At 49.5% G+C, this 24,871-nt stretch overlaps 12 protein-coding genes and 1 non-coding gene across 13 annotated transcripts; 6 read left to right on the forward strand and 7 right to left on the reverse strand.

Moving 5' to 3' along the window:
• Positions 1-465: 465 nt before the first annotated feature.
• On the reverse strand, positions 466-2,411 carry BJY04DRAFT_196918 (uncharacterized protein). Its single transcript, XM_073712417.1, has 6 exons — positions 1,985-2,411; positions 1,698-1,930; positions 1,424-1,634; positions 1,187-1,372; positions 872-1,115; positions 466-807 (listed from the first exon to the last, which is right to left on the reverse strand). Exons 1-6 carry the CDS (start codon positions 2,298-2,300, stop codon positions 690-692), a joined length of 1,308 nt encoding a protein of 435 aa, XP_073567836.1. The 5' UTR covers positions 2,301-2,411; the 3' UTR covers positions 466-689.
• Positions 2,412-3,007: 596 nt separating this feature from the next.
• Positions 3,008-6,640, reverse strand: BJY04DRAFT_221595 (uncharacterized protein; the record flags this gene model as incomplete). Its single annotated transcript, XM_073717172.1, has 1 exon — positions 3,008-6,640. The coding sequence occupies one exon, from the start codon at positions 6,638-6,640 to the stop codon at positions 3,008-3,010; it is 3,633 nt and encodes a 1,210-aa protein (XP_073567837.1).
• Positions 6,641-7,580: 940 nt separating this feature from the next.
• On the reverse strand, positions 7,581-9,867 carry BJY04DRAFT_221596 (putative ABC transporter; the record flags this gene model as incomplete). Its single annotated transcript, XM_073717173.1, has 8 exons — positions 7,581-7,823; positions 7,877-8,154; positions 8,215-8,368; positions 8,420-8,499; positions 8,546-8,993; positions 9,043-9,301; positions 9,358-9,598; positions 9,681-9,867. The coding sequence occupies 8 exons, from the start codon at positions 9,865-9,867 to the stop codon at positions 7,581-7,583; spliced, it is 1,890 nt and encodes a 629-aa protein (XP_073567838.1).
• Positions 9,868-11,866: 1,999 nt separating this feature from the next.
• Positions 11,867-12,435, forward strand: BJY04DRAFT_221597 (uncharacterized protein; the record flags this gene model as incomplete). Its single annotated transcript, XM_073717174.1, has 3 exons — positions 11,867-11,976; positions 12,044-12,144; positions 12,212-12,435. 3 exons carry the CDS (start codon positions 11,867-11,869, stop codon positions 12,433-12,435), a joined length of 435 nt encoding a protein of 144 aa, XP_073567839.1.
• Positions 12,436-12,994: 559 nt separating this feature from the next.
• On the reverse strand, positions 12,995-13,952 carry BJY04DRAFT_221598 (uncharacterized protein; the record flags this gene model as incomplete). The annotated part of the gene is made up of 2 exons (XM_073717175.1): positions 12,995-13,252; positions 13,317-13,952. 2 exons carry the CDS (start codon positions 13,950-13,952, stop codon positions 12,995-12,997), a joined length of 894 nt encoding a protein of 297 aa, XP_073567840.1.
• A 503-nt stretch (positions 13,953-14,455) lies between these two features.
• On the reverse strand, positions 14,456-15,240 carry BJY04DRAFT_121167 (uncharacterized protein). The gene has a single exon (XM_073708330.1). It carries the CDS (start codon positions 15,053-15,055, stop codon positions 14,579-14,581), a length of 477 nt encoding a protein of 158 aa, XP_073567841.1. The 5' UTR covers positions 15,056-15,240; the 3' UTR covers positions 14,456-14,578.
• On the forward strand, positions 15,193-16,191 carry BJY04DRAFT_121164 (uncharacterized protein). The gene has a single exon (XM_073708329.1). It carries the CDS (start codon positions 15,330-15,332, stop codon positions 15,858-15,860), a length of 531 nt encoding a protein of 176 aa, XP_073567842.1. The 5' UTR covers positions 15,193-15,329; the 3' UTR covers positions 15,861-16,191.
• Positions 16,192-16,487: 296 nt separating this feature from the next.
• BJY04DRAFT_t131 lies at positions 16,488-16,587 on the reverse strand. Its single transcript has one exon. It is a non-coding gene; the product is annotated as a tRNA-Phe (tRNA).
• A 501-nt stretch (positions 16,588-17,088) lies between these two features.
• On the forward strand, positions 17,089-18,537 carry BJY04DRAFT_221599 (uncharacterized protein; the record flags this gene model as incomplete). The annotated part of the gene is made up of 2 exons (XM_073717176.1): positions 17,089-17,097; positions 17,146-18,537. 2 exons carry the CDS (start codon positions 17,089-17,091, stop codon positions 18,535-18,537), a joined length of 1,401 nt encoding a protein of 466 aa, XP_073567843.1.
• Positions 18,538-19,875: 1,338 nt separating this feature from the next.
• BJY04DRAFT_221600 (uncharacterized protein) lies at positions 19,876-20,260 on the forward strand (the record flags this gene model as incomplete). The annotated part of the gene is made up of 2 exons (XM_073717177.1): positions 19,876-20,083; positions 20,238-20,260. The coding sequence occupies 2 exons, from the start codon at positions 19,876-19,878 to the stop codon at positions 20,258-20,260; spliced, it is 231 nt and encodes a 76-aa protein (XP_073567844.1).
• A 442-nt stretch (positions 20,261-20,702) lies between these two features.
• On the forward strand, positions 20,703-21,122 carry BJY04DRAFT_221601 (uncharacterized protein; the record flags this gene model as incomplete). The annotated part of the gene is made up of 1 exon (XM_073717178.1): positions 20,703-21,122. One exon carries the CDS (start codon positions 20,703-20,705, stop codon positions 21,120-21,122), a length of 420 nt encoding a protein of 139 aa, XP_073567845.1.
• A 550-nt stretch (positions 21,123-21,672) lies between these two features.
• BJY04DRAFT_221602 (uncharacterized protein) lies at positions 21,673-22,710 on the reverse strand (the record flags this gene model as incomplete). The annotated part of the gene is made up of 1 exon (XM_073717179.1): positions 21,673-22,710. One exon carries the CDS (start codon positions 22,708-22,710, stop codon positions 21,673-21,675), a length of 1,038 nt encoding a protein of 345 aa, XP_073567846.1.
• Positions 22,711-23,963: 1,253 nt separating this feature from the next.
• BJY04DRAFT_221603 (aegerolysin family protein) lies at positions 23,964-24,460 on the forward strand (the record flags this gene model as incomplete). Its single annotated transcript, XM_073717180.1, has 2 exons — positions 23,964-24,058; positions 24,130-24,460. The coding sequence occupies 2 exons, from the start codon at positions 23,964-23,966 to the stop codon at positions 24,458-24,460; spliced, it is 426 nt and encodes a 141-aa protein (XP_073567847.1).
• Between the last annotated feature and the right edge of the window lie 411 nt (positions 24,461-24,871).

Below are 24,871 nucleotides of genomic sequence, written 5' to 3' on the forward strand. Positions count from 1 at the left end.
CACCACCCTGCATCTCATCATCATGTATAATTTTCTCTTGGATGACCCAACTCGCTTCTTCATCGTTTGTTTGCGTGTGTGTTTCAGCATTGAAGAAATGAGTTAGGATTGCTGGAGGAAAAGATATACCCCCTTGTCTTGTTTTGTGTCGATTTAGCAATTTCATCACATTTGCATGCATACTCTGCTGTTTCTTGCTGCCTTCCATTTCGCCTAGATACCATACCCGGGTATTTGAAGATGGTTCAATGTCGCTCGCGCGACCCGTCCCCAACACCGTTTTCCACCCATCAACCATGTACTTTCTATCCTCCCTTTTCTGTTCCCGATACCTACTTATTCTTACATAATTTGGATTCGATTCAGCGATGTCTGCTCTGTTCCTAGGATCGGTTGGGCAAGTTGATAGTTGATAGTTGATACCTAGATAGAATTGAAATGCTTGATAATCTGCTTACTTATTTCAGGTATTCTTCAAAAGGACTAGGATGTAGTTTCAACCTTGGAATCAATTGCTTCTGGAGAAACACAAAATGGACTGCTGTTGAGGTTTTTGATAACTCTTATGCGCAAGTGGAGGCTCTGTAAGGCAACTAACTACTCGTGATCTCGAGGAGAGGGGCATATTTGAGGCAGTCTTCAAGCTATAGGATAGGATACCTAGACGAAGTCTCCAACCAAGTCTCGGTTCATCTGAAGTGTACATCCCCGGACTCTTTGGAAAGACTCTCTTCCATACAGACAGGCCAATAACATCCGTCAGTTAGTCCTTCGTAAACGACTTTCGCGGAAGGTAATTCGAGAACGCTGTCGACATGAGGTGTTAGTACAATAATTTAAATGAGCTTCGACTATAGTTAAGTATCCTAACCTTTTCCTGAGAAAGAGAACCCCTTCGGCCGCTGTGGATTCGGCATCCCTCCACTCGCGGCTATCTGCGAGACTATCAGCCTCCCTGAGGAGGCGCAGAGCCCTTTCAGCATCAGATAGGGCGGTTGACCACTGGTCGGTAGAATCTCTCTTTCGAACTCGGGACTGACAGGTAGAACGGTGTGAAAACGCTCTGATGCCGTTAATGTAAGCCATCAAAAACCAATCAAACAGCCGCTCAGTAGCTATTGAGGTGAGTCAGTATTCATTTGCACTGAAGTGCGTCAGGGTATGAGAAAGGATACAGGCTGCTTACTTTTTTTGATTGCGGCAAGTAATCTGGTCTTGGTTTCAGGCTCGATGGGAACGCCAGCCATCCCGCCCGACGAGAAGATCACCTTTTCCGCTGAGTCCATTACAAAGAACCGAAAGTGTTCGCCATCACAAAGAATAGCGAGTATCGGGGCCCACTGCCCCTGTTTCTGATTTGCGTAATCGCAGGCTTTGAAGATGTGAGTAAGGGTCCATAAATCACCACAGTACTGAATCTCACCGGCACACTCTGCTAGAACCTGGGCTATCACATCATCACGGACCCTTCCGGTGTTCAACTCCCTCTTTACCTCAATGAACACGATGCTGATCAAGCCGACGGAGATAAAATGGTGTTCAATCCGACCTCTTCTGGAGAATTTGCTCTCTAGTAGTCCTTCCGGTTTGTTGGTGATGGCACTGCCAAAGAGGCTCACAATCCTATTGAACAACTTCTTCATATTAGTATTGTTTGACCAAGAGAACCTGAGCCTGGACAGGGCGCCGATACTCACAGACGCAATAAACCTTGAGCGCGCCTCCTCGTTATCGTGATTCGCCATCGGTCCGTATTGCTTCTCAGCAAGATCCACGTCAGAAAGGATTTCCATGAAAAGATAATTCGGAATGCGTGATCTAAATATTTCTAGTGGCAGCATGTCCGATCCAAGGCGGTCCGGATCCAGCCAGACGTACGGGGCCACTTGCTGGTAGGTGACATTCGAAAACGAGACGTCCAGTTTCTGTGCTGCATCGGTGTAAGCTAGATGTGCCATTGATGCAAAGCCGGTAGGCCACTTACCTGAGATTCGTGACAACGTAGCCAGTGATAGATCATAGCTTTTCAGTAGCTCCAGAAACGCTTCTTCGTCGGACAGATTCTTATCGGCTCGCAGCTTGGCAAAGGCAGCAAAGGCGTCTGAGTCTGAAGGTAGTCTTTCTAGTTGCACGGGCGGTCTAGTTTTCACTATGCCTGGGCACGCTGGACCGTAGACAAGTCCCAGAGAACCATCGTTGCTTGTGGCTGGTGTCACGGATGGAGCGTCCAGTTTTGCTTTCTTTGGACTTCCGGCTGTAGAGCCGGGAGGGGAATCAGGGTCAGCACTTCTCTTAGACATCTTCAGAGAGATACTAGCAGATTGAATGATAAGAGCGATCCTCGAACGGTACAACTTTCGAAGGTAAGGTAAGAGAGGTGTAGAGTAAGAGAGGTGGAGTTTTGTGTTATGGATGGAAGAGTGAAACTTCGTAGGAAACACTGTCGGAAAATGCCTCCGGTACGAGTCACGGTACTTGGTAATATTACGTGATACTACGTAATATCTGCCATGGATGAAGAGGTATTTAGAGGGAACAGGCTTTTTAGATTTACCTCACTTCACTTGGCACTTCACCTCACTTTAGCTGCGGAACTTGGCTCCGAGGCGCTCGGAGGTCTATCTCTGGAAAGGAAACCGTTCAGCCCAAGGAAGGGTCTACTAGGCTGCCGTCAAATCATCTTTGAGTTTGATTCTGATTCGAGACTACGTATGGCTTTGATTATGTTGACTTTCGGGGGAAGTTCTTTCTCATGTGAAGTAAGATCTCGTTCTCCAAATGTCGCATTGAACATCAAATATCCTGGTTCCACTTTGATTGCATGGGCCAGAGAACGTTGCGGATACCTAACTAACAATGATGAAGAGGGTTATCATTCAGAAAATGGAGAAAGCAGAAAGGTTCACTGGCCAGTCCTTCCCGCGATACTCTTAATATAGGATTGTCATGCTGACCAGATAGCCTGAGAACAAACTTGCCTTGAAAGAGCCACGAGTGCTTCCTCGCCTTACGACTTCCAACCGAGCAGGTGCATATTCAGCGCAGCCCTCGGTACAGGGTTCCAGCTTCTCCAGGTACTTCTTTTGGTTGTGCTTGCCTTTTGCGGCCTTTCTCGCCGCTCAAGAAACCGTAGACCATTAACAACTGTCCCCATATCCTTCAATGACTGGCCATAGTGCTTCAACGAGTGCAATCTTTGCACGAGGACCTCTATACCTTTACGATCGAGTATCCTGCTGTTCTCCCCTTCGTTCATATATTCGTCCAGAATTTCAACTTCTTTCTCGTACTGTTGGCGATACTGACACAATTGTTCAAGCCGGTCCCTACTTCCACCCACAGCAACTTTCCCTTTTTCCTCTTCGATGGCGCGGTCGAGGTGCTCCAGAGTCGCGTCGTTGTATGGCATGATCGCGTTGCGTCTGAGAAAGACGCTGAATTGCGCAGCAGCTGAAGTGAGCTCCTGGAGCTCTGACTGTAGCTCTTCGATACGCACCTCCTTCACTGCAATGGCAGTCCGCTTCATGTCCGCAAAATCTGCATTTGCCGAGAGCATATCAACAATTGTGGGGTCGTCCACCTCCGACGTTCCGACCACTTGCTCGTAGTCAACATGCAGGTGGACCTTCCAGCTGTGCTTGCAAACCTTGCACGTCTCACCCTCCATAGCCGAGCAACCCTGCAACTTTGGATGACCAAGGTTCTCAACCTGGATACCTGTAAGATAACACGGGCTGTGGCACATTGATTGAAACACAGTCGTCATGACCTGTTTGCCATCGCGCCCCCAGCTGTTAGTACCCACGGGCCTTATACACTCCTTGTCGTGGCATGTGGTCGATGGTTTATCAATAGGCTTGATAGCGACTGTGCTAACCTTAACCCTCAATAACCCTTCAAGCTCCTTCCGTCGTCCCGCATTCATGTCCAGGGCTTTCATATCGTCTTTATTGACATCAATTGAATTCTTAATTGCTTGAGCAATCATCGCCATTGGCTGGGCCATTGCCACTATACACGTCCGCAATTCGTATAGGTTCACCGAGCTAGTGACAGAGTGTGGCTCCAAGCCCTGGAAGTATTCGATAAGACGAGTAGACTCGCTGACCGATCTTTCCCAGCTGTTGGCGTTCTCCTCCAGTGGTCCCAGAGACAGGTTGTGCTGCTTGTATGCTGCTAGGTACCGGAAGCTTTCCGAGTCGAAACAATAGACATTGTGTCTGCGAATCGCAATATCAATGTCGGGGAGGGCTTGAAGAAGCTGGGTGAGCGGAACAAGCGAGTCGCCCGGTTGGTAGTTTGTCCCTCTCGTGTTGGTAAAGCCAAAGGCAATGTTTTTTGCAGCATCGCGGTGTAGGTGAGATAAAAGCTCCTGCATACAGAATCTAAACATGATATCCAACCTCTGATCGTTGGGCCTCAGAAGGATGAGGATTCCGTGCAGTTTTGGGTACAATTGCAGGACGCTCAGGATATCCGCCATATTCTCTTTGTCTTGCGATGCTCCCCGGGTATCGCCTATTCCTGGAGTGTCGATAAGTCGGACACGACACTCATTGAAGAATATAGTGTGTTCCCGAGTTCTTTGAGTACCTGACACCCCCGTCGACCCGTCATGTTCCTCTAACTGAGGACTGTTACCCCCAGGCTCATTCCCAAAGTCGTCGAATCCTGCCTGAACCTTGATGGCCGAGTAGTTACCGATCTTATCGGTGGTGTATGTTGTGAAAGAGAAGGGAATTTTCCAGATAAGAGCTTTGGCGGCAGTGGCATCATCCAGAGAGCCATAGGTGAGATAGTTCGCTAATGAATTGATCCACGTTGATTTTCCAACCCCGGTTCGTCCCAAGATCAGTATGTTGCACTCGTCAAACGGTGCCAGATTCTCCAAGAGATCACGGAGCGGGTCTTCTGGATACTCGCTAAATTCTCGGCCATGATCACGGTTAGGACACCTGAAGTCCCAGCTTCTGTAGTCGCAACGGCCACAATCGCAATAGATATACGAGTCCATGCGGTTATACTCGATTTGGCTACCACACTCCGAACACATCCAGTCGTACTTGGTGCTGGCAGTGCACTGTTTAGCAAGACATTGGATTCTTACTGCAATGCGCTTTACCGGCTTCGATGCGCCTGTCTGCTCTAGATGAGCGCTGTGGTACCGGGCCAGGGGCTTCTTTGCGTCGGTCCGTTGCTTGTCAAGGACATTTTCTATGAACACACGAGTATTTCTGTACAAGGTAATCTTGGATCTGAGAAGCTCCTCGCCTGCCGCATCATAGTCATGAAGCAGGATGCGCGGCAGTGCAGCATCTTCCTTCAAGAGCTGGTATAGAAGATTAACATTCTGGGACCAGTCTGCGCACTCCCGCCGCGAAGCTTGAGAGAAGCTGAAGACCAGCACATCGCTATCCAGCGCTCTTGCAAGCTCAAGGTCTAACGATTCCCCATTGAAGCCAATGTATTGAGCGCCCTTGCTCACGAAGTCGTTGATCAACCGAACCTTCTCCTTTGTGGACCCGAAATCAAGTTTCGCGATTTGTTCAAGCGATGGCTCACTATCTCGGAAATTATTGAGAATCCTCCAAAGCACGGTCTCATTTGCCTTCCCGGCTCGGACATCGGTGATGGCCTTCCCATACTCTGTCCGCAGACGTGCCTCAAGGGTATTTACTTGTAGCATGGCTGTGGTGCACGAGGCAAGCTCATTGCTTGGGATGTATTGACTGTACATCTGTAGGAGGGATTGATGGCCCTTGATCCTTTGCCGAACGTCGGCAATCTCATCAAAGGCTTGTATAAACTGCTCAGCGCAATCGCTTCCCAGCTCACGAAAGGCGATCTGTCGGGCCACCTTCACGTTCAAAAGCCGCGCAAGACTGTCAAGAGGTAACAGATAGTATAATATGGGCTTTCCTTTGCCGCCGTTCGTCGCTTTGACATACTTCAGGACGTTGCCAATAAAAGCCTCGGCCGATACCAGATCCTTTGGCATTAAGCCGTCCGTTGCAACCACGTCAGCCTCCACCACGACTTCGAACGTAGTATCAGACCCAGATTGCGTCTTCTCATGAGTGAACTCCCCACTAATTCCAGATTTCATGGCCTGTAGTTGAGCTTTGACCGTGACAGCCACACGACTCTGGTCTTCCCAATGCGAAACGCTCTGTCTCAGAGTGACAACATTTCGCGACCCCCAGTTGATTTCCGAGACCACGTGTGTCGCGATGTTATCTCTCAGCAGGCCAAGCGCAAGGTTGTGCTCGAGCTCCTCCAACTGAAAATTGACCCGTTCATTCACAGTGGTGATATTGTAGATCAGCGAAGACTGCACCGACAGCTTAGTGTCTCGCTGACTCGTCAGATACCTCCCGGAACCCCCGACGCCAATCAAGCCCGCCGCAACGCTCGCACTCAGCTGGGGTGTAATCCCAAACTGAGTAAACTTTTCCTTGAAGGTGTCGGAATGGATGTACTTGATATCACTGCTGTGGTTGTCCGTCACAGTGACCGCGGAAGCCGGGAGGAACTTGCTAAACAGAGAGATTGTGGTGAAGGTATCGGTTCTCGCATCGTACAGGTCGCCCAGGCTGGCAATCTGACCGAGGGCCGGCCGTGCAAGGGTGGTGGAGTTCATCCTTTCGGTTTGTAGTGAGGTTTGTACTAGCTTATAGACGAGACTATCTGTTATGAGGTCTTTGGGGTATAATCAACGAACGGGCAACAAAGATTATCTATACAATACAAAGTGTAGATTAAACACTGGGGCTGGGGCGAAGGCGGCGGAATATACGGCCACCGATCGTACCAACTGCCGATCGATTGGGTGAGAGCCATCCAACGCTGGCCTTACAGTGATAGGGTGGCTAGTATCTTTTCTTTTTCGGCGCGCGCCGTGCCTTGCTCCTGGAAGCCTGGCTGGAGGGTGGCCATTGGTGCTGGTATCTCTATCGCCCAACTCCAGCGGCTATCCGTAACTCTCAACTGCAGCGACCTTCCGGGGGTGTTTGAAAATAGCTTCACCTGTCTCTGTATCTTCGGATTCTCAAGTAACGTGGGATCGAGTATGACTCGTACGTCCTCAGATTGAAGTGTTCGAGTAGGCGCCCAATATTCCTGGCGCAAAGGGTTTCGCGCGTTTCTATCCAACCGCTCGACATATCATGGATGTTTCTTGCCGAATATAGCCAGCCAGTTATTATTCTTTTCATCACTCACCGAGTGGCTGCGGCAGTGCAGGCGTTGTTTTCTCTACCATGACTGCGCCCTTCTGGTCCTCAGCAGCCTGCGCAGCATTTTGCTTTATGTGGCTCTGTTGACGATGGTCACGAGATACGAAGAATAGGGATCAGTAGAGTTAGTTCTGTGATAGGCTGTAACTGGGCAGGTGCAGGACATATAAGGTAAAAGAACCAAAAGTGTAACGTCCCTTGTGATATTTTGAAGAGGACCACACAAGCGATAAGAAAAATGGACTTTATCCAAGGATCTATCAGGCGGCTACCTACTGTAAACAGTAACAGGAATCGAGTGTATCCATTTCCAGAATATCATCCTGTTTATGAATCAAAAAGCGCCTAACTCCTCCTCAAAACCAACGCAATATACCCCAGCACTCTATAAACCGCAATAATCGCAACCAAAATCCCAACCCACTTCCCCGTCCGCCCTGTCGCATATCCATACGCCTCGAGCACACCTTTCCCTCGAATCTGACACTGGTCTGCAAGATCAGTCTGATACATGCAGTTGCACCCAGCACCGCAGGTATAAATCCGCTCAGAGAATTCATTGACCATCATGCCTTGAAAAACATACGCCTGGTTTCCCTCTCGTTAGTGCGGTTTCTAAGGATTCGGGTGAAAAAACGTACCTGGTAATCTATGTAGTGAAAAACATACTTCCAAAACGGGTTGAGGATTGTCGGTGAGACGAGGAAGCCGCCGACACTCATCCAGAGGCCGTTTGCGAAGGCTACTAATGCGAGGGCGATGACGAAGTTTGGGAATATGGAGGTTATGAGGACGACAAGGGACTCTGCTGCAACGAGGTCGAGGAAGAGCCACATGACCCAGGTGAAGAAGGCTGGTGCGCTGGGTCGGAAGTTGGAGAGCCAGTATGAGATGATGGAGAAGAGGATGGATATTAGGACTGGATACACGTCAGTAATTGAGACTTCTTAGATTAGAGATATGTGACGGCGATGCATACAGAGAAATGGGAGGCCGATGATAAAGTTTGCTGTGATGAATGGCAATGCGCCGTACAGGCCATTGGCTCGTTCTTTCGTGAAGGTTGCTCGGTCTTCGAGAAAGGCTGGGACGTATGCGACTGCCATAAAGCTCATAAATGCTGATCCGAAGAACTATTTTCAATTAGCTTGTGACGTGTATATTTATTGCAAAGGGTCACTCACGATTGCGTTGATGTACGGCTGTATATACTCTTGCTCTGTCTTCAATCGTAGCCAAACCGTTCCCATCATGATTGCCAGCCCTGCAAAAGTTAGCCTTAGTTCAGCGGCCGAATAATTGGACCATACCCATATACATGGCTATGCGGATACCATATGCCACAACATCGCGATAGCTCTTGATTAACAGCCGGTGTAAGAGCGAGAAGGTGATCCAAAACAGCCCAGGACGACTGCCCTCATTGACCGTGACTTTCTTACTGCCCTTCTCGCAAAGCTCAGCACTTATATGTCTTATCCGGCTACTCTCAGTGGATCGTGTCCAGGCTGACTGGATTGTCTGCGCCTCATTGTGTGTCGATGCCTTGTCGCTCACAAAGTCGGAACTCACGATATCCAGGATAAACTCGGCGGGATTTGTATGAGAAGGGACTGGATACCCAATGCTCGCAAAGTAAGACGGCACATCCCTGACCGCACCGTAGTAGCATGATTTGCCTTCAGAAAGGAGCAATAGCTTATCGAATAGTTGGAATGTGGTCGTTGACGGCTGATGGATACTAGCTATGATGATAAGCTTCTCGGATTAGCTCGTAGTCCATCAACTGTTTCGCGCTGTGGCTCACCTTGTTAGTTTCAGCTAGCTTTTTGATGTACGAAATGACCTCGTAGCTCGCTGTTGAATCCAGACCGCTTGTCGGCTCGTCGAGAAAGAGAATCTTAGGGCACGTTATCAACTGACTAGCGACGCTGACTCGCCGCTTCTGTCCACCGCTGATTCCTTTCCTGATCGGTGTTCCAACAAGGGTAGATGCCTGATTTTGTATGCCGAAAGACTCGAGAAGTCTGTTTATCCGCTCAGCTCGCTCCGACCTGCTCACGAACCTAAGTAGAAATCCTCATGTTAGCTCTTTCTCGACGCTGTTTGGTTATGAACATACTTAGGTAACGAGAGATCAGCCGCAAACTTCAAAGTCTCGCGCACCGTCAATGACCCTATCAGAGCATCTTCTTGCTCCACATACGACGTTATCCGACCAAACGTGGTGTTGTCAACCTCGCCACCGTTAACATAACAGTGCCCGGAAGACTTTGCGCCAGGCGAAGCAGCACGACGCGCGAGGACGTTGAGGAGTGTCGTCTTGCCGCAGCCGGAGGGACCCATAAAAGCAACTAGCTCTCCTATGCATACTGTTAGCTGCAAGTCACTTCATGATGCGTCGACTTTGCTGCTGTTTCCTGCAGGTTGCGGCGAGAGACGCACCTTGCTCGACATTTCCGCATACATCCTCGATCAGGTTCCGAGGCCGTTTGGTTGTGCGATCCTTGACTGTGACTGTGAGGTTATTCCAAGAGAAGCTCTGAACAGAGTGGTTCATGAGAAACTGATGGCCTTCATTGCGTTCCAGGTCGCGGCTATTCGAGCCGTCACTGGAGGAATCGTACGCCATAACTAGACGGAACAGCGGGTGTATAAGCTTTCGAGGTAACAATGAAAGCAGATAAGCGTTTTCGGATCGGAACGATGTCATAAAGGACTCGAGTACAGGGCAAACAAGATCGAGCCGCGTACGGCAGTCACCAGGACCGGGGCCGATCGATTTATTAGTTGTGTAACGGGGACCATGATTGCAGGCTGAAAATTGCAGGCTGAGAGCGAATGAAGAAAAGATTGGTCAGGTTTGAGTGATGACTCGACGGTCGGAAGCGATTTGTGGAAGAGAGAGGGAGGTCCCCGAGGCTGAAGCTGGAGCTGGAGCTGGAGCCCTGCAGCGGGTTCCCCGCAAAAGGCCATGGACGCCGTTTACCCATCTTCGCCTCTTCGCCTCTTCACTTAACGCCGACATCCTCATCCTCATCCTCATCCACATCCACTTTCAATCCACTCTTTCTCGAAAAGTCTCTCGAAAACCCGACTCGCGCGAGACACTCGGTCTCCAATGCATGACTAGCAGCATCTCTCACCTTTCGTGCCACCTCGGCCGTTTCAAGGTTCCAGCTGAGTCCACAGCCACGACAACACTGACCAGGATCATTGCTGACGACAAGTGCGTCTGACAAGGCCATAGTCTATAGGGTCCCCTGTCTTCTCACTCAGCCCGTTCATACCCGCATCGGCCGACACTGTCAGATGCTCGGGCTTCTGAAACATGGTTGGGCGATGGAGCCAGACCCACGCTTCCTACCGGACGCCGTGTTCGGGCTCTAATTTCGCGATCGACTAGGTTCATCGAGGCGAACTTGTCTCGACCAATGATAATGCTAGTACGGTTTTGAAGATTTCGAGAGTCGGCCAATCAACGCATTCTCACGCCAACGGTCACCGAAGCGTGCCTGCACTTACTCACGCTGGTTGTCTTGATGTGCATGAAGCATAACGTCGAACAATGCATATTGAACGGTAGCGTTGCAGGTAGAAACCTACGCAGTGTGGTAACGGCCTTCTATTTGCGCATCAAATGTCGAGCAGGGGTCGACTGGAACCCTCGGAATAGTCTTTGGCAAGGGCCTTCACCACCTCAGGCAAACCGGACCGTCAACCTCCTGCAGCCTCGCCTGTGACCATTTCCCTTGCCACTCTTTACCCTGCGTAGGAGCTCCGCCTCTCTGCTCACCGCGAGCGGCATTCGGATCATGAAGAAACACCAGAATTAGGCGATCGTTTCTCCTCGGGACCTCAGTTGCCTTGATCGCCTAGACAGCCACAGCCAGAGCCACAGCCTAGCTAGCAGCGCGGTCCACTGACAATGGATAGTGATGTTTCAAATGACGCTAATCAGCGTCCCTTCTGGTGCTGAGATCGCGATCTTCACCTCCGAAAAAGCTGCAATAGAGCTCGAATTGCTAAATGACTTGGAAAGACCTGCTGCGACAATTTGCATCGTGCGCTTCAACCGCCTCGTCAAGCGCTGAATGGGATATTGTTTACGACGGTGGCCAAAGCTGTGATTTGGACTCTACTCTGATCATAAGTGACCATTGTAGGACATTGTGGATGGGGACTCGCACCATGGGCCTGCGTTTGAGTTTGTTTTGAGCTGTCTGGGGGTCTACACGACCTCAAATCTACAAACAGTGTCATTTGTCAAGCCTGGAAGGAGATCTTTAAAGTTGCAGGGAAGTCTCACATTCGAGCAAGGTATATCTTAGTGTAGTTTATACATCTAGTGACTTGCCTAATCACCAGGCACTAGAATAAGACGGCCAGTAGCCTTGGTGTGTATCCTTGCGCGCGATAGTGTTGTCGATTCTTAATTTGGAAGCGACAACTCCCAGCTCTGGAGCTCTCTGAAGCCTTGGTGGCTCCTTCGCTGGGTTAACACAATTCCACCATCCACCATCCACCATCCACCATTGTCTCTACTTTCAACCCTTTCAGCGTTCATCCCCACCTCTACGCCAACCAACATCCACCCACTTCATCGCAATCCAATTACGATGCCAATTACGATGCCTGAGAAGTTCTGCCTCACCTTCATTCTCCCCTCCGTATCCAGCCTCCTGCTCTTCACTGCCATCGTTGGCTGCGTAGCGCTATACGAGCGCTTCAAACCTAAAAGGTACGTTCTTCTGTTTCCCCAACTCATCCTCATCCATTGCGTATCTGATCCCTCTTCCACCCCCCAGAACGAAATTCGCCGTCGGAGTACACTACAACGGGGTAGCAAAGCTCACAGGCCTACCCTCCGACGTCGCATCCTGGATGAAGGTCGAAGAAAAGAAGAACGGTTAGCTAGACAACTACCCGACATTAGGGCGTATTTCTGGCTGATATATCATGTCTGTTCTGCCCAGTCATCGAGCAACTGATCGCTATCGAGGAGGCCGGCGGCATCATCACATCCATCACTGCTCATCCCAACTATGAAGCTTCAAGGTTCAGCGCAGAGTATGGGCCTGTGAGGAGTAAGGAGCAGCTTCCTGGGTTTCGAGTGGGGGAGATGTTTAGTGCCAAAGCGGATGTGGGAGAGTTGGAGCCGTTTAGGGCTTTGATGAAGGCGATGCTCGAGACACTATGAGAGGTGGATTTGTGCCAGTTTCCAGAAATTAGTGGATGATCCTCCTGGGCTCAGTATTGAAGCTGCTGGGCTTTTGTGTACCTTTCGGCTTGTTTATTGTCAAGTCTTCATGGTTGTCTCCGCTCTCCAACCGGCCAAGGTGCATCGTTCAAGCAGTGGATTCAAGGAGCGAGCTGGTATATGCTGTATCTACTATTTAGTTATACTGTCTTCATGGCATAAAGGGGCTTCTCTTAACATTCACAGAGACCCAGTCAGACAACTCAGTCCTGAGATAATCTGTGCCAACACCTCTTGTCAATCCCCTCGAGCATCTCCCTCAATTTCAATCATTAACAATACTTGATCATTTCCTGAACGTGGACGAGAGAGCGGGAATTTAAGGGAGTGGGTCATTCCATTTTGGTACCATGGCGGAGTTTCTATGTACATCTAACTAAGGATATCTTTCATGTAAGATCATACACATCAAGCAAAAGATTCAAATATCCTAATGATTCTTCCTGTCGCTGCTCGCATGACCTTGGGTCCTTTGCACAAAGGCTAGGTCCTCGGTGTGCTAGATATATCCCCACTGACGAAGACAACTAGGACGGCGGCATAACTTCGTCATCAACCCAACACTTAGGGCAAAAGCAGCTGTGAACGCCGCCACCAGGGCGAGTTTCACGGCGTTGCTTTTTGCAAAATAGAGCCCGACAATCGAGCCGATGAGGAGGAAGGAGGCGACTAAGATGCTGATTATTGCGACTGCTGTTGTGATGGATGTTTCGTTGAAGCGGCCGACTCGGTAGAGACCGTCTCTGGATATCTCTTCCTGTGAAAGAAGACTCAGGTTTAAGGGTTTGGTCAGAAGGGTAAATAGGCATTGGCTTACGCACCTTTACTGGCCAGTACTTCCGTAAGAGGACCGATAAATAGTCTGTTTCAGGTACTTTGCCGAGCGATACCAAGTCATTTGGGTTGTCGAGTGCCGTTTTTGCGACTCCGCCAACCACAGGCTGTGGTTTTAGAAACCAGTGTTTGAATGCTCCTAGGGCACGCTTGTTCGGTTGCTGGAGTTTTGCAACTTCGGCTTGCAGAAGTAGTGCTTCCTCTGGGATGAGGATTGGTTTCCCATCTTTCGCAGCGGAGATATATCTAGCGGCGGTGTTGGTATATAACATACGGTATTCCTTCATCTTGCTGCGAAGCTCCAAGATGGTCTGCATCCGTTCTTGAACCTTTGGATTGAGGCCGCTCGCATATTGTTCAGTCAAGATCTCCCACGTTCTCGCTGCATCTTTTGAATCCATGTCGTCTGTCATGACGTCGGCCTGGTCGAGCTCTCGAAGTCTCTTCTCAAGCACGAGAAGTTCGCACTGAAGGTAGAGAATATTCCTAGCACCCAACTCATTGAAAGATCGGAATATGGATGCCTCACCGTCTTGATCAAGGAACATCCATCTTGCGACATGAGCGAACCCTTCCTTCTGGATTCCGGGCAAGACACTGGTTTGTTTCACATTTCCAGTCATAGAATCTAGTGCATGGTTGGAAGGTTGATGGATAGCGATACTGCGGTTTTTCACAACTTAAGCACGCCCAAGAAATTTGATATCGATCAGTGTTCAGCCCCGGGGAAGGTGCAAGGGAAGTGGTTTGCTGGCAGGACAGCCACGTCAACCTGCAGAGGCTGAGAAGACAGCCAATCCTACCTAATGATTGCTCGATGAGGACAAGCAGACAGCATGTGAGGACACTGCCCTGTGTGGCAGTGCTTTGTACGACAGAAGTTTCTGCCTTGACACTCTCGCAAACTTCTGCCCGGCGAGAAATCAGTACTAAATGGAAGGCCCATTGCTCTCTCTATGTTTTTAAGTTCTTTTCTCATCTCGTGAGACGGCTTTCGCCTTAGGGGAACCGGCCTCTACGGCGGCACAAATCGCTCGAGTATAACGACGCCAGGGGCGATTTTCGCACAAAGCTCTTAACGGCATCGTGCTAGATATCGGTGTGGGCCACAATATTACTGCAACACTTGATAGCGTGACTGCTCCGAAACTATGCTGGGAATACCAGCAGTTCAAGCGAGCCTTTTGGTGACCGGCCTCAGGGCGCTTAAACTGGCCGCAGAGGAACATCAACTGGCCACAGAGGAATATCAGAAAAGTTTTTCAGCTTCGGCAGCAGCGTAAACCATTTGGTTTTTCGCCTTCGAGCCTTCAAGGAACTCCAAATCTGACCGCCACCAGAATGGGGGTCTTGACAGTTCATTGAAGCAGAAGCGTTTCTTCATAGAAGGCTCGGCCGGAGGATATCCACTGCACGCCCTGCCTGACACCGGGGCAGACGTGTGTTTTATATCGCAATCACTCGCCTCCCGCCTTGGATTACGTCCTGCACCGCGAACACAAAAACTGATAACTCTCGCCAACAAATCCACCGTCAAGTCACCCGGAGCAGTCAATGTACCATGGATGTTCTCAGGTGAGCAGACAAGATACACACTCAAGTGCTGGATCCTCCCACATTGTGTGCACGACCTCGTCATTGGTAATCCGTTTTTGAAGGCAACCGAGACTCTGTCTAGATTTCGAACTAGAATCAAGGCGGAACTCGTCGAGATCTCCACAGCCATAAGAATTCAATTTTTAGGAGAGCGAATACCAAGGGAACAAGTCTGGGGGTACTTGGACGGACGTTCTGCTAGAGCGTTTCCCGATACAGGCTCAGATATCATGGCAATTTCACGAGACTACGCCATGAAGTGGGAAATGGATATTGACTCCGCTCCCGATAAAATACTTGAGATCGAGTATCCGGACGGAAGCCGAGGCGAACAAGCGGCGTCGTGCGAAATGTATCGTGGAGGATTGGCAACGACGAGATATGCTGCGACTTCCACGTCCTAGATGACTTATCTGTGGATATCGTGCTCAGCGGCGAGCACGTCCTCATTGAGCACCAAAAATATGTCTTCGACTCAGAATTACTCTCTGACCTCGATATGCTCTGCAATATCCGCCTTATTGGACGACACGGAGGAAAGCTTCCTAAGTTGGAGGATGAGGACCTACATGATTGCAAGGAGACCAATTACCCACTTGAGACGGTTTGTTCTAACTTCTGCTTTTCTTTACGTAGTAACGTCACCCAATGCTTTCAGCTACGAAATGTTACAACGAGAACTCGTACGCCGAGACAACATCCGCGACGAGATCCACAACCTTCCGGCAGATAAGCAGGAAAAAGCAAGACAAGATGAGGTAAAACGGCAACAACAATGGCAAATTCACCGGGATAGGTGGAAAGCTCAGACGTCATCCTCACCTTCGTTGTTTGGGGCACAGAGCAACTCGCCAGGTCCTCCTGGTGATACTTCAACGGCTCAAAAGAAGAGTCGGTGGAAGAGACGAATGCGGATATTTGGGGCTCAGTCATGATAAAATGTCCACTGGTGAGATGGATGTGTTTTTAATACCCATGTACAATTAGTGTCTTCAATATATATTTCCAAATCAACTCTCATGAACACCTTACTCCCATCAGTTATCATAGTCTGACGTCCCAGAACCACGCCCAACCTTAACAAACCAAAAGATGCCCAATCAAAGTCCCAAAGAATGGTAACTCCAAAGTCCTTGAGAACGTACGTTCTGCACATGATGTGATGCTCACATCAGGGAGCATTTCTCTTGACGTGAATATAGGGCATGATGCGCTGACTGCTGACTGACCTGCTGTCCACACGGTTAGAACGATGGTTTATACCGGACACCGTGTAGGGCTAGCATGGTTACTAAGAGCTTCCAGCTGGCTGTGGCCATACGTGACGCATCATATTTTAGAGTGGACCTTAGCTTAGTACCTAGGGCCGCAATGACCTAGCCATATCTGAGTATTAATCATACCACCAAACGCAGGTTAATGCAGCGCTAGTCGGCAATGGCGAGGCAGACACTAATAGAAGCACCGGCTATATATACACTTGATCTGTGTACAGTTATCTGGAATTCCACGCCCTCGTGAACCTTGCAAAAGGATTAAATATCAAAAAAAAAATAAGAAGATGGGGCGAGCCGGGATTGAACCGGCGACCTTGCGATAAACATCCAAGAATGACCGAAGTAGACTTCAGTCGCACGCTACTCCCAACTGAGCTATCACCCCTTGTTATTGGTGTGTTTTCGTTTATTAAGCATCTACAAAGCAAAACCACTGACATTCATTCATTAGGGCTCCGAATGGCACACCCGACTCATCTGCCATAGCAGACCAGGTTGCTAATGTAAGTACCCCCTACTAGCACCACTTTGGGTTTCCGTGTAGTCTTGCTGCTACCTGTGAATAGATACTCTCAGCCCTTGCAGGATAGTTGACCATTACCTTACGTCCTATTTGACTGACTTTCTGATCAACCCTTCATCTGCTTTACCACCATGCGCCCCGAATACTCACATATTTAGGTAGCGAACGACAGCCAATGAATACACTTGTAAGCACTAAGGCCACTAGCACAAGGAGGTTAGGCTCTCCGGGACGGCTACTCGGGGGTCCGTGAGTGTGGCGAAGCTGGGATTTTGCGATCGCTTCGATTTCAGCTGAGCTGCTGAGCATAAATATATAAGTAAATTGCTTCGACTCTAACGCCTTCTTGGATACTTCCTTACAATGGCAACTGTACGTGATCAACGAGAATTTGACCAAGACGATTGCTAGTAGGGATAGAACGGCTGGAATAACTGCCCCGCGGACATTCTGTACCTGATCTTGAAGGAAGTCTCAACCCCTGAACACCGTACACTATGCCTTGTCAGCAAGGCCTTCCACTCATTCACCGAGCCACTCCTCTATTCTGCCATAGGATTGACCTTCGACAGAGAAGATCCTGACCGACTTCCCCCATTCATCTTACTCTTGAGAACGCTCCTAACCAGGCCCCATCTGGCAGCTTATATCACGGCCCTTCGCTTGAACGGCAACACCTGCCTCTTCAACTGGAATAAATATCGTTGGACGCTTCCAAAAGTTCCAGTCTCTGATGACTTTCTCGACGAGCCCATCGCGTTCGTCCAAGGAGCCAAAGTCCCATACAGCCACTTCTGGATCCATGAACTGAGCCAAGGCTCAATAGACGCGTGGGTTGCGTTACTGCTAGCGCAGCTCCCGAATCTGAAATCTCTATATATAGCGCATGTCTTCGCACGCCAGAGTACACTCGTCGGCATGGTTCTGCGTTCCGCCATTCTCGAACCCCGAAGTCAGCACCTGCCAGACTTTCGCCGCCTCCAACATGTCTCTTTCATCCGGTTACAGGGCAGAGACGAAGCCTGCAGTCGAACTGCCAGAAATACACTCAATCTCCTCCCGCTCCTTTACCTACCCTGTGGTCAACGCATGACTCTCGCGATCCAGAACCCTAAGGAGTGGATCTGGCCTGCCGCAGCTCTATCCCCACCCCGCCCATCGAAGCTCACATCGTTGGATCTGAGGATCATTCGCGAAGGCTGTCTCGGGGAAGTACTCGCAGTGACTCCAAACCTACAGTCTCTGCACTGGGAGTGGTACTACGACGAAGACGTACAGGACTGGATCGTCAAGCAGACAGTCGACCTCGATAAGATCGCCGCCGAGCTATCTCTTGTGCAAGGAAGTCTAACCCATCTGACGATCACGGCCGAAATCGGATCTGGAGTGCTTCGCCCTGCTATCAAGACCCGCGGATCATTGCATGCGATGGTGAGCTTTGACATGCTCAAGACGCTCCACATACCTTGGGCGTTCCTCGTAGGCTTTGCCCAGGACCCGACGAAACGCCTGCAGGACTCGATCCCGAGGAACATCGAGCGGCTGACCCTTACGGATGACCTGGCGCTGCAGAATGATGATGAAGTGGAACCGGACTGGCCTTGCTGGGAATGGGAGGATCATGTTATGGTTGATTTAATTCAAGCCTGGCTAGTGGAGTGGAGAACATGCACGCCGTGTCTTCGTGGTGTTAGCTTGATTCTGAGCTATATAGATACTGATAGGGGCCAATGGCTTCCTGAAATGAGAGATCGGCTTGTAGGGTTGGGCTCGGAGGCTGGTGTCCGAGTAGAGCTGGTTGAGGTGGGGTGACCTTTGAGTGATATCAATCCATATTACAGATACTTCTTCTCTCGAAGTTCCATTCCCGACGCATTTATCAATATGACACTCACATGGCAACTGAAAGCAAGCCGGAACTTCTAGCCTCGAGCCCTACGGGATGGATGAGTTGCTAGAATTTGGAACTCTCGCCTCAACAAGACACATAAAACCCAACATTCAAGTTGCCGTAGCATATCCCAACAGAAGCTACAGTATATACTCCCTACCCTCCTCATTCTGCATCTCGGGCTGTGGCAGTTGCTGCTCTTTCCTCCGCCTCAGCAAACCATGGTGACTGTCTTTCCACGGCCTATTTCCCCGAGGACTAACAACTGCTGGGAACTTGGAGCGTGGTACCATTTGGTGAACTCGCTGTTATGCAATACATAAGACCATATATTAGTGTCCTACTGAGTAGTATAAAGAGTGCTGCCTAATCAGTACATCCTTGGGCCTGCTGAAGCTTATCCACGGGGCTTTTTTCTTTTTACATAGGATAAGCCAAAAAGGTAAGTAACTGTGCACGCACAAAGAGTATAAGCTTGTCTATTGCTTGTCGGGCGGAGCATCTGTGGCAGTAGGATAGCAGGCGTTGTTGGTACTCCAACTAACATAAGGGCTTGTAGTCGAGGGATGAATTCAGCTTGAGCAGGGTGGGCAATCATAGTGGATGCCCAAATTGGGGCCGTTGAGAGCGACAGCTGGAAAGGCAAGCACAACAAAGCGGTTCGGTTCGGCCCGGGTGCGTTTCACTGTGGTGGCTTGCTCAATATAATTACCACTACACCGTCTTTCTCCTCTCCGGCTGCACAAAGAATAAACCGCTAAGTGGGACCTTTGGTCTGCTTCCAAGGTTGATGCCCACGCTTATGTATCTTACTATTGATAAGGCTTAACTAAGTAAGGTTCGAGAAGTGATTCTTGTGTATAGATAACTTTTCGCCGCACTAAACTATTGATTATTACATATAATCACCTCTTATATCTTATATTCCCTTAAATTACTATAGGTACAGTGTTGATACCACAGACTTAGTGCCTTGGTAAGTGGGTCATCTCACCAGCAATTCCTGTTTACATGGCTAGAGGTGGTACATATTGTCATGGTATAAGAATCAGGACCGTTGGTAGCCATGTAGATCACCAACCATGAAAGTCGGTATATCTGTAAGCTTACCTCAAGCACCGTGGTATAAAGGGCAAGCCAGACGCACCATCTCAACTAGTTCAGACAGCACAGTATCTCAACCTGGTTCTCTTTCCTATCACCTGCCCTAACCCACCATCAAAATTACTATCCCGGTTTAACCCTGTCCTCATCTCACAATGCGCTTCACTCAAATCGCCGTTATCTCTGTCTTTCTTGCTTCTCTAGCAGCGGCCACTCCAACCCCCATCGAAGGCACCAACTCAGACGCCGTGCCCAAGTTCAGGGCAACCTGCGGTGGCTCCCCCATAGGACCTAAGCACTGCGTGGCGCCTCAAGCGCAGTGTGACACGAAGGGCAATTACAGACCTGCTACCTCTGGTCCTAGTAAGGATTGCGCAACATGTGGCTGTGAAGAGTACTGGATGTAGGTCGTTCTTTTTTTTTGGGATGGACACGGTATGTTCTCTCTATAATTGAGTTCGAGTTTAGGGTTAGGGCTGGGGCTGGGGCTGGGTATGCTGGTTGCTAACTATGGTAGACTATATTCCGGATACTGGGTGAGGGTATAATGGGTGAGGGCTGCAGGGACTTGTTCGTGCAGAATGGAGTAGTGCTTTGAGAGATTAGGTGGATGGGGGATGCAGGAATTGTGAGCTGCGAGTTGTAAATTGCTTTCTAACCCCGCAGAATGTACCTAGGGGTTGAATCGAGTCATCTCCAATTAGCTTCTAAGGAGCTTTACTATCTCTGGAATGTGAATCTCGCTGCCTACTGGCCTACCAGAAGTAGCACAGCCCATAAGGGACAAAGAGAAGCGATATGTCATGTGATAGGGCCAGCAGGGTAGGGTATAGAATTCATTCACTCTCCATCCTCATCAACAACCGTCATCTAAATCAGCCTCTGCAAAAAGAATTCCATCAATTATATCCCCAGCATCATCAAACCACCACAGCCACACCCTGTAACCACTCTTCATCAACGGAAATCTCCAACCTCAAACATGTCCTCCCCCTTCAAACCCTCCCACCCCTCCGGAATCCACACCCCACCCTGGGACGCCACAGGCAAACGCCCTATCGTAGACGGCAAATACAACGACCCCATAACCGGCGAAATCCGTACAGCCAGCGGCGACGAATACGCGGGTCCCCCTTCCGTCGACATCATCATAACAAACACACACGAGAGCTCCGGAGAGTGCATGTACCGTACACAGCGGCCGTTCGCAATGGAAAAGTTGCTGTGTTGGATGATGCGGGTTGTAGGAGAGCGCGGGATCGAATTGGATTCGGTTGTTGCGACGGAGTATGCGATTCGCATTGTGCTGGAGCAGGAGCTGGACCCGGATGGGTTCTATGAAGTTGCGGATGTTATGGCGAATGGGATTTGGGATGAGGAGGAGAAGGAGAAGGGGATATAAGGGGGGCGGGGGGTGTGATGCGGTGCAGGAGTAGGGTAGGGCTTGGACTGGTTTGAGTCTCACTGTAGCTCCCGTCCTGAGCGCATGCATCTGAGGAAGTTCTTTTGTTCTGGGATTCTGTAGTGGGGGTGGTGAAAGAGGGTCAGGGAGAGGTTCTGGATATATATATGCCGTGATAGTGTATCTGAAAGTCCAGCACCCCCACCTAGTTAGTTTCGTTTCATCTGCTATATAGCCAAATATCTCGTGCTCGAAGCATGGTTTATCAAAGACGGTGGATCCTGGTATATATTCAAGCACAAACTAAAACCAAAAATGATGCCAATGGCCGCCGTGCAGTCTTGCCTCGCCGCAGCCTGGTGACGGTTGCAACATCAGCCTACATTCGAAGTCTAGCTACCCAGGTACAAGAAGGCAATTTTCTTATCATGGAACACTATGGTAAGGTGACCGGTACAAACGCCTTGCAGAAATAGACAGCAATTCTTAAAGAACAGTGGACTTTTGGGTGCAGATCCAATTCCACGGCCAAGCCTAACCACCAGGCATATCAATCTCCTCCAACAAGCAACGTCGAATCCGTAACCTCGACGATAGGAAGCTGAACATCCGGAGTAGAGCCGTCTTGGCCCTTCAGCGGCTGCTGCCCCTGCTGTAGCTGGGTTATGGTATCCAGAACCGCCTGGGTGAGGGCACACCTGACCTGAGCCGGGGTAACGCCCGCCGGAGCCTGTATCTTGAACGTCTGAACAAGACTAGACAGGTTATCGAAGAGCACATTATAAGTGGGATACTCAGACGTTAAGACGTCTTTGAGCTTCGGGTAGACAGTCTGCGCCATGGGGACCGAGTTCCAGGAGATCTGGCGGGTGACCAGCCACGCATTCTCGGATGTCTGGACCGGTTGCGCTCTGAACCGGTACTGCTGGTTCTGCTGGGCATGGCGCTGATCAAAGTCCTTTGTCGTGGTGACTGCGAGCTGGAGTGCCCCGTGCCAGATATTCTCTGTAGCGGCTTTGCCTAGGGGGATGGCGTAGTATGCATGGGCGCCTGATATGACACACGAGGCATCATTGTTGGACACGCTGAACTGCGGGGCGACGATGTAGTCGGGTAGCTGTCCGGCGTTGGTCAACAGTCGCGCATCGGATGCGGGCGGCGGCGGTGGCGGCGGATTATCAGCAAAGATGGCTTGAGCGATATCCTGCGCCACGTCGGTGTAGAGGCCCTTGGACCCAATGAATGATTGGGGAATGTTGTTCTCAGCAAGGATGTTGGCGATGTCATGGTACATGTCCGGAGACGGGTTTTGAGCCTTGTCTAGTGGTGCGGCGCTTTTCCAGATGCCTACCAAGAAGTATTTCCTGGTATTGGCATCTGCTGAGGTCGGGGTTTTGGGCGATGCTGAAGCAGCAAGGGTCTCGAGATAGTTACCGGCTGTCTTGAAGGATGCAAAGAGGTCCGGTTCGTTAGCGCCATTGCTCGCTGCGTTTTTTGCTGTGTCGATTGCCTGGTCTCCTGCTGCTGCGAGGCTGGCGACAGTACCAACTGCATTGATGATGCTGCTAATCTCGCCTGAGTGCGACATTGTCCAGTCTACAACACTCCCCAATCCGTCCAAGAATGAGCTAAACCACGACATTATCAGATTTTAATATGAGTGAGAAATTGTAAAGCCTTTTCGAGTGCCTCGAATCCAGAGAGCGATCATCTCATACTTCACATAGGAAGGTTCAATATAAGCCTTCTTCAATCTCAGAACCAATTGTTCTACCCACTTACTTTGGCAATACATGCAGATGACTACATAGTCCAGTCTGACAGTAGACTCCACCGTCTAGACTCTAGTAAGCATCATCTGCCTGGCCGCTTGCAGACCCCGATGATCAGTTCACTTGAAGGCGAAGCCTGTGGTGATGTCGAAAGAAGTAACACCAACAAGTCTACGCTTCACTTTGCCATCATCGACCCAAAGGAAACAAAAACTAGAAAGACCAACATCAGTTATCGAGATTTAGGGTGCCAAACCTCCAGACTCATAGAACTAACGAGCTTCACGTTACATTTGGTAGTGATACCCTAGGCCAATGACGATTTTTCGCAGTGGCAACTTATACGCCTCATTCAACGAGCAGCAAAGTTTGTTTCATGGTACAAGTGCATTAGCTCTGGAGGACTCCAGATGAAAAGATGGGTCTAGCTGTGGGCTATATCCTGTGGAGGCGAAAAAGATTTCAGAAGTTTGTACTTCCCAGTGGCTACACGGACTCAGATTATCAAGGCTGGTCACCCGGACATGATGGTAGAGACGGTCAGGTGTAACCCAAACACCAAGTGCGTTGAAAATCCTTCTTGATTGGAGAACAGACTGTGACTTTCAATGGTAGAGCCATTCAGCTTGCCGTCATCAGGCTAGAACTTGACCATCACATTCTAGACTTGATGCACGGGTCTGAATGCAGTAGGTTCGTTCGATCTCAGACATCATTATGATTATAACAACATCTTCCAATATACGGGATGCTGCAATTGTTCTAGACCTGTGATTATCTCAAGTTATCCTTTTAGACATTGATTGACATCATGTACAGTCACCATAGGGGGTGTTCACTTACTAGCCTAAATCCGTCCGATGTTCAATCACGTTCTGGTCTATCAAGAAATCCATATATTCCTGTGAAAAGGCTCGTCTATTACCAAGATAAGCAACGAGAAATACTCTGGAGTTCAGCAAAGAATTATAGCTATCCGAGCATATCAACCTTTTATCTGCCCATTGTGCTTCACATTACCTATACATCTTGTTCTATATCTAGACACCACAAGACTGAAACCACAGATATGGCTGGACCAGAGGCATACGACCAGTGGGTGCAGATAAACATCTCAAACTTCGCAAAGGATACACTCGATATCGAAGACTCTAAGCTAGAGTGGTACAGCTGCCCCCTTCTCTTCCCCGTTACAAAAGTACTACCTGCGCTTACCAGCTTTCTCTGATATGCAGGGGCAAGTTCTACAAAAACGGGGACAAGGACAAGGAAATCACCCCTCAGCAACTAGACGGCACTGTGATCAAGGACAACGCCCATGCCTCCGTCTACTCTTGTGGCCGAGAGGACGCAGCCTCTGGCACACAGGGAAGCCTTGATCTGTACGACCAACGATCGCAGGAAAAAGTCTGCACAATCCATTGGGACTGCCCTTGGGGGTCCTCGACCAACACCTTTGGTATCAACAACATTGCTGAGGACTATAGCGTGGTGCATGGGCCGTATCACAAATCTGGCGGTGCACTGGGGGTTGTGAAGGTTTCTGTCAATGATTCAATCCACTAGTCTAGTCTCTTTTGTTGGCTCGAGTTGATGTTTTTGTGTTTTGCGGTTGTTTCTTTTTATTTGCTGTGAACAGTGATGTGCCATCCAACATGGCAGCCAGAACGTAGTTGGTTCTGTTGTACTTATTTAGTTGTCCGTTAAATTTCAGTGTCTGTCACATCAGTCAGACTACCACGGGAATATAATGTGCTTAGATATCATCGAAGTCTCATCAAACGAGTCGTGTTGTTCCTGCTGTCATAGCATGAAGACTTCCTACGTTTTGCCATTCTTCAGACGCTACGTTCGCTTTGCTAGGATTAGGTATTGTAGAAAGCTAATCTTTCAGACACTGGAATATACTCTCGATGGTGGAGGACTGGGACCCAAGTTCCGATGGGCCCGGACTCTCAATTTTTCACGCCACACAGA

The sequence above is a fragment of the Aspergillus karnatakaensis genome, assembly GCF_047715665.1.
Source record: "Aspergillus karnatakaensis strain CBS 102800 unplaced genomic scaffold BJY04scaffold_50, whole genome shotgun sequence".
In the NCBI taxonomy this organism is placed as follows: Eukaryota; Fungi; Ascomycota; class Eurotiomycetes; order Eurotiales; family Aspergillaceae; genus Aspergillus; species Aspergillus karnatakaensis.

Excerpts from the sequence above, each read along its gene's own strand:
- BJY04DRAFT_196918 (XM_073712417.1), bottom strand. The coding sequence starts at position 2,300 with ATGTCTAAGAGAAGTGCTGACCCTGATTCCCCTCCCGGCTCTACAGCC. Across the intron at positions 1,635-1,697 it reads GCTCAAGGTTTATTGCGTCT|TTGTTCAATAGGATTGTGAG; the intron begins GTGAGTATCGGC and ends AATATGAAGAAG. Across the intron at positions 808-871 it reads GTTCTCTTTCTCAGGAAAAG|CGTTCTCGAATTACCTTCCG; the intron begins GTTAGGATACTT and ends TCATGTCGACAG.
- BJY04DRAFT_121167 (XM_073708330.1), bottom strand. The coding sequence starts at position 15,055 with ATGGCTGTGGAGATCTCGACGAGTTCCGCCTTGATTCTAGTTCGAAAT.
- BJY04DRAFT_121164 (XM_073708329.1), top strand. The coding sequence starts at position 15,330 with ATGACTTATCTGTGGATATCGTGCTCAGCGGCGAGCACGTCCTCATTG.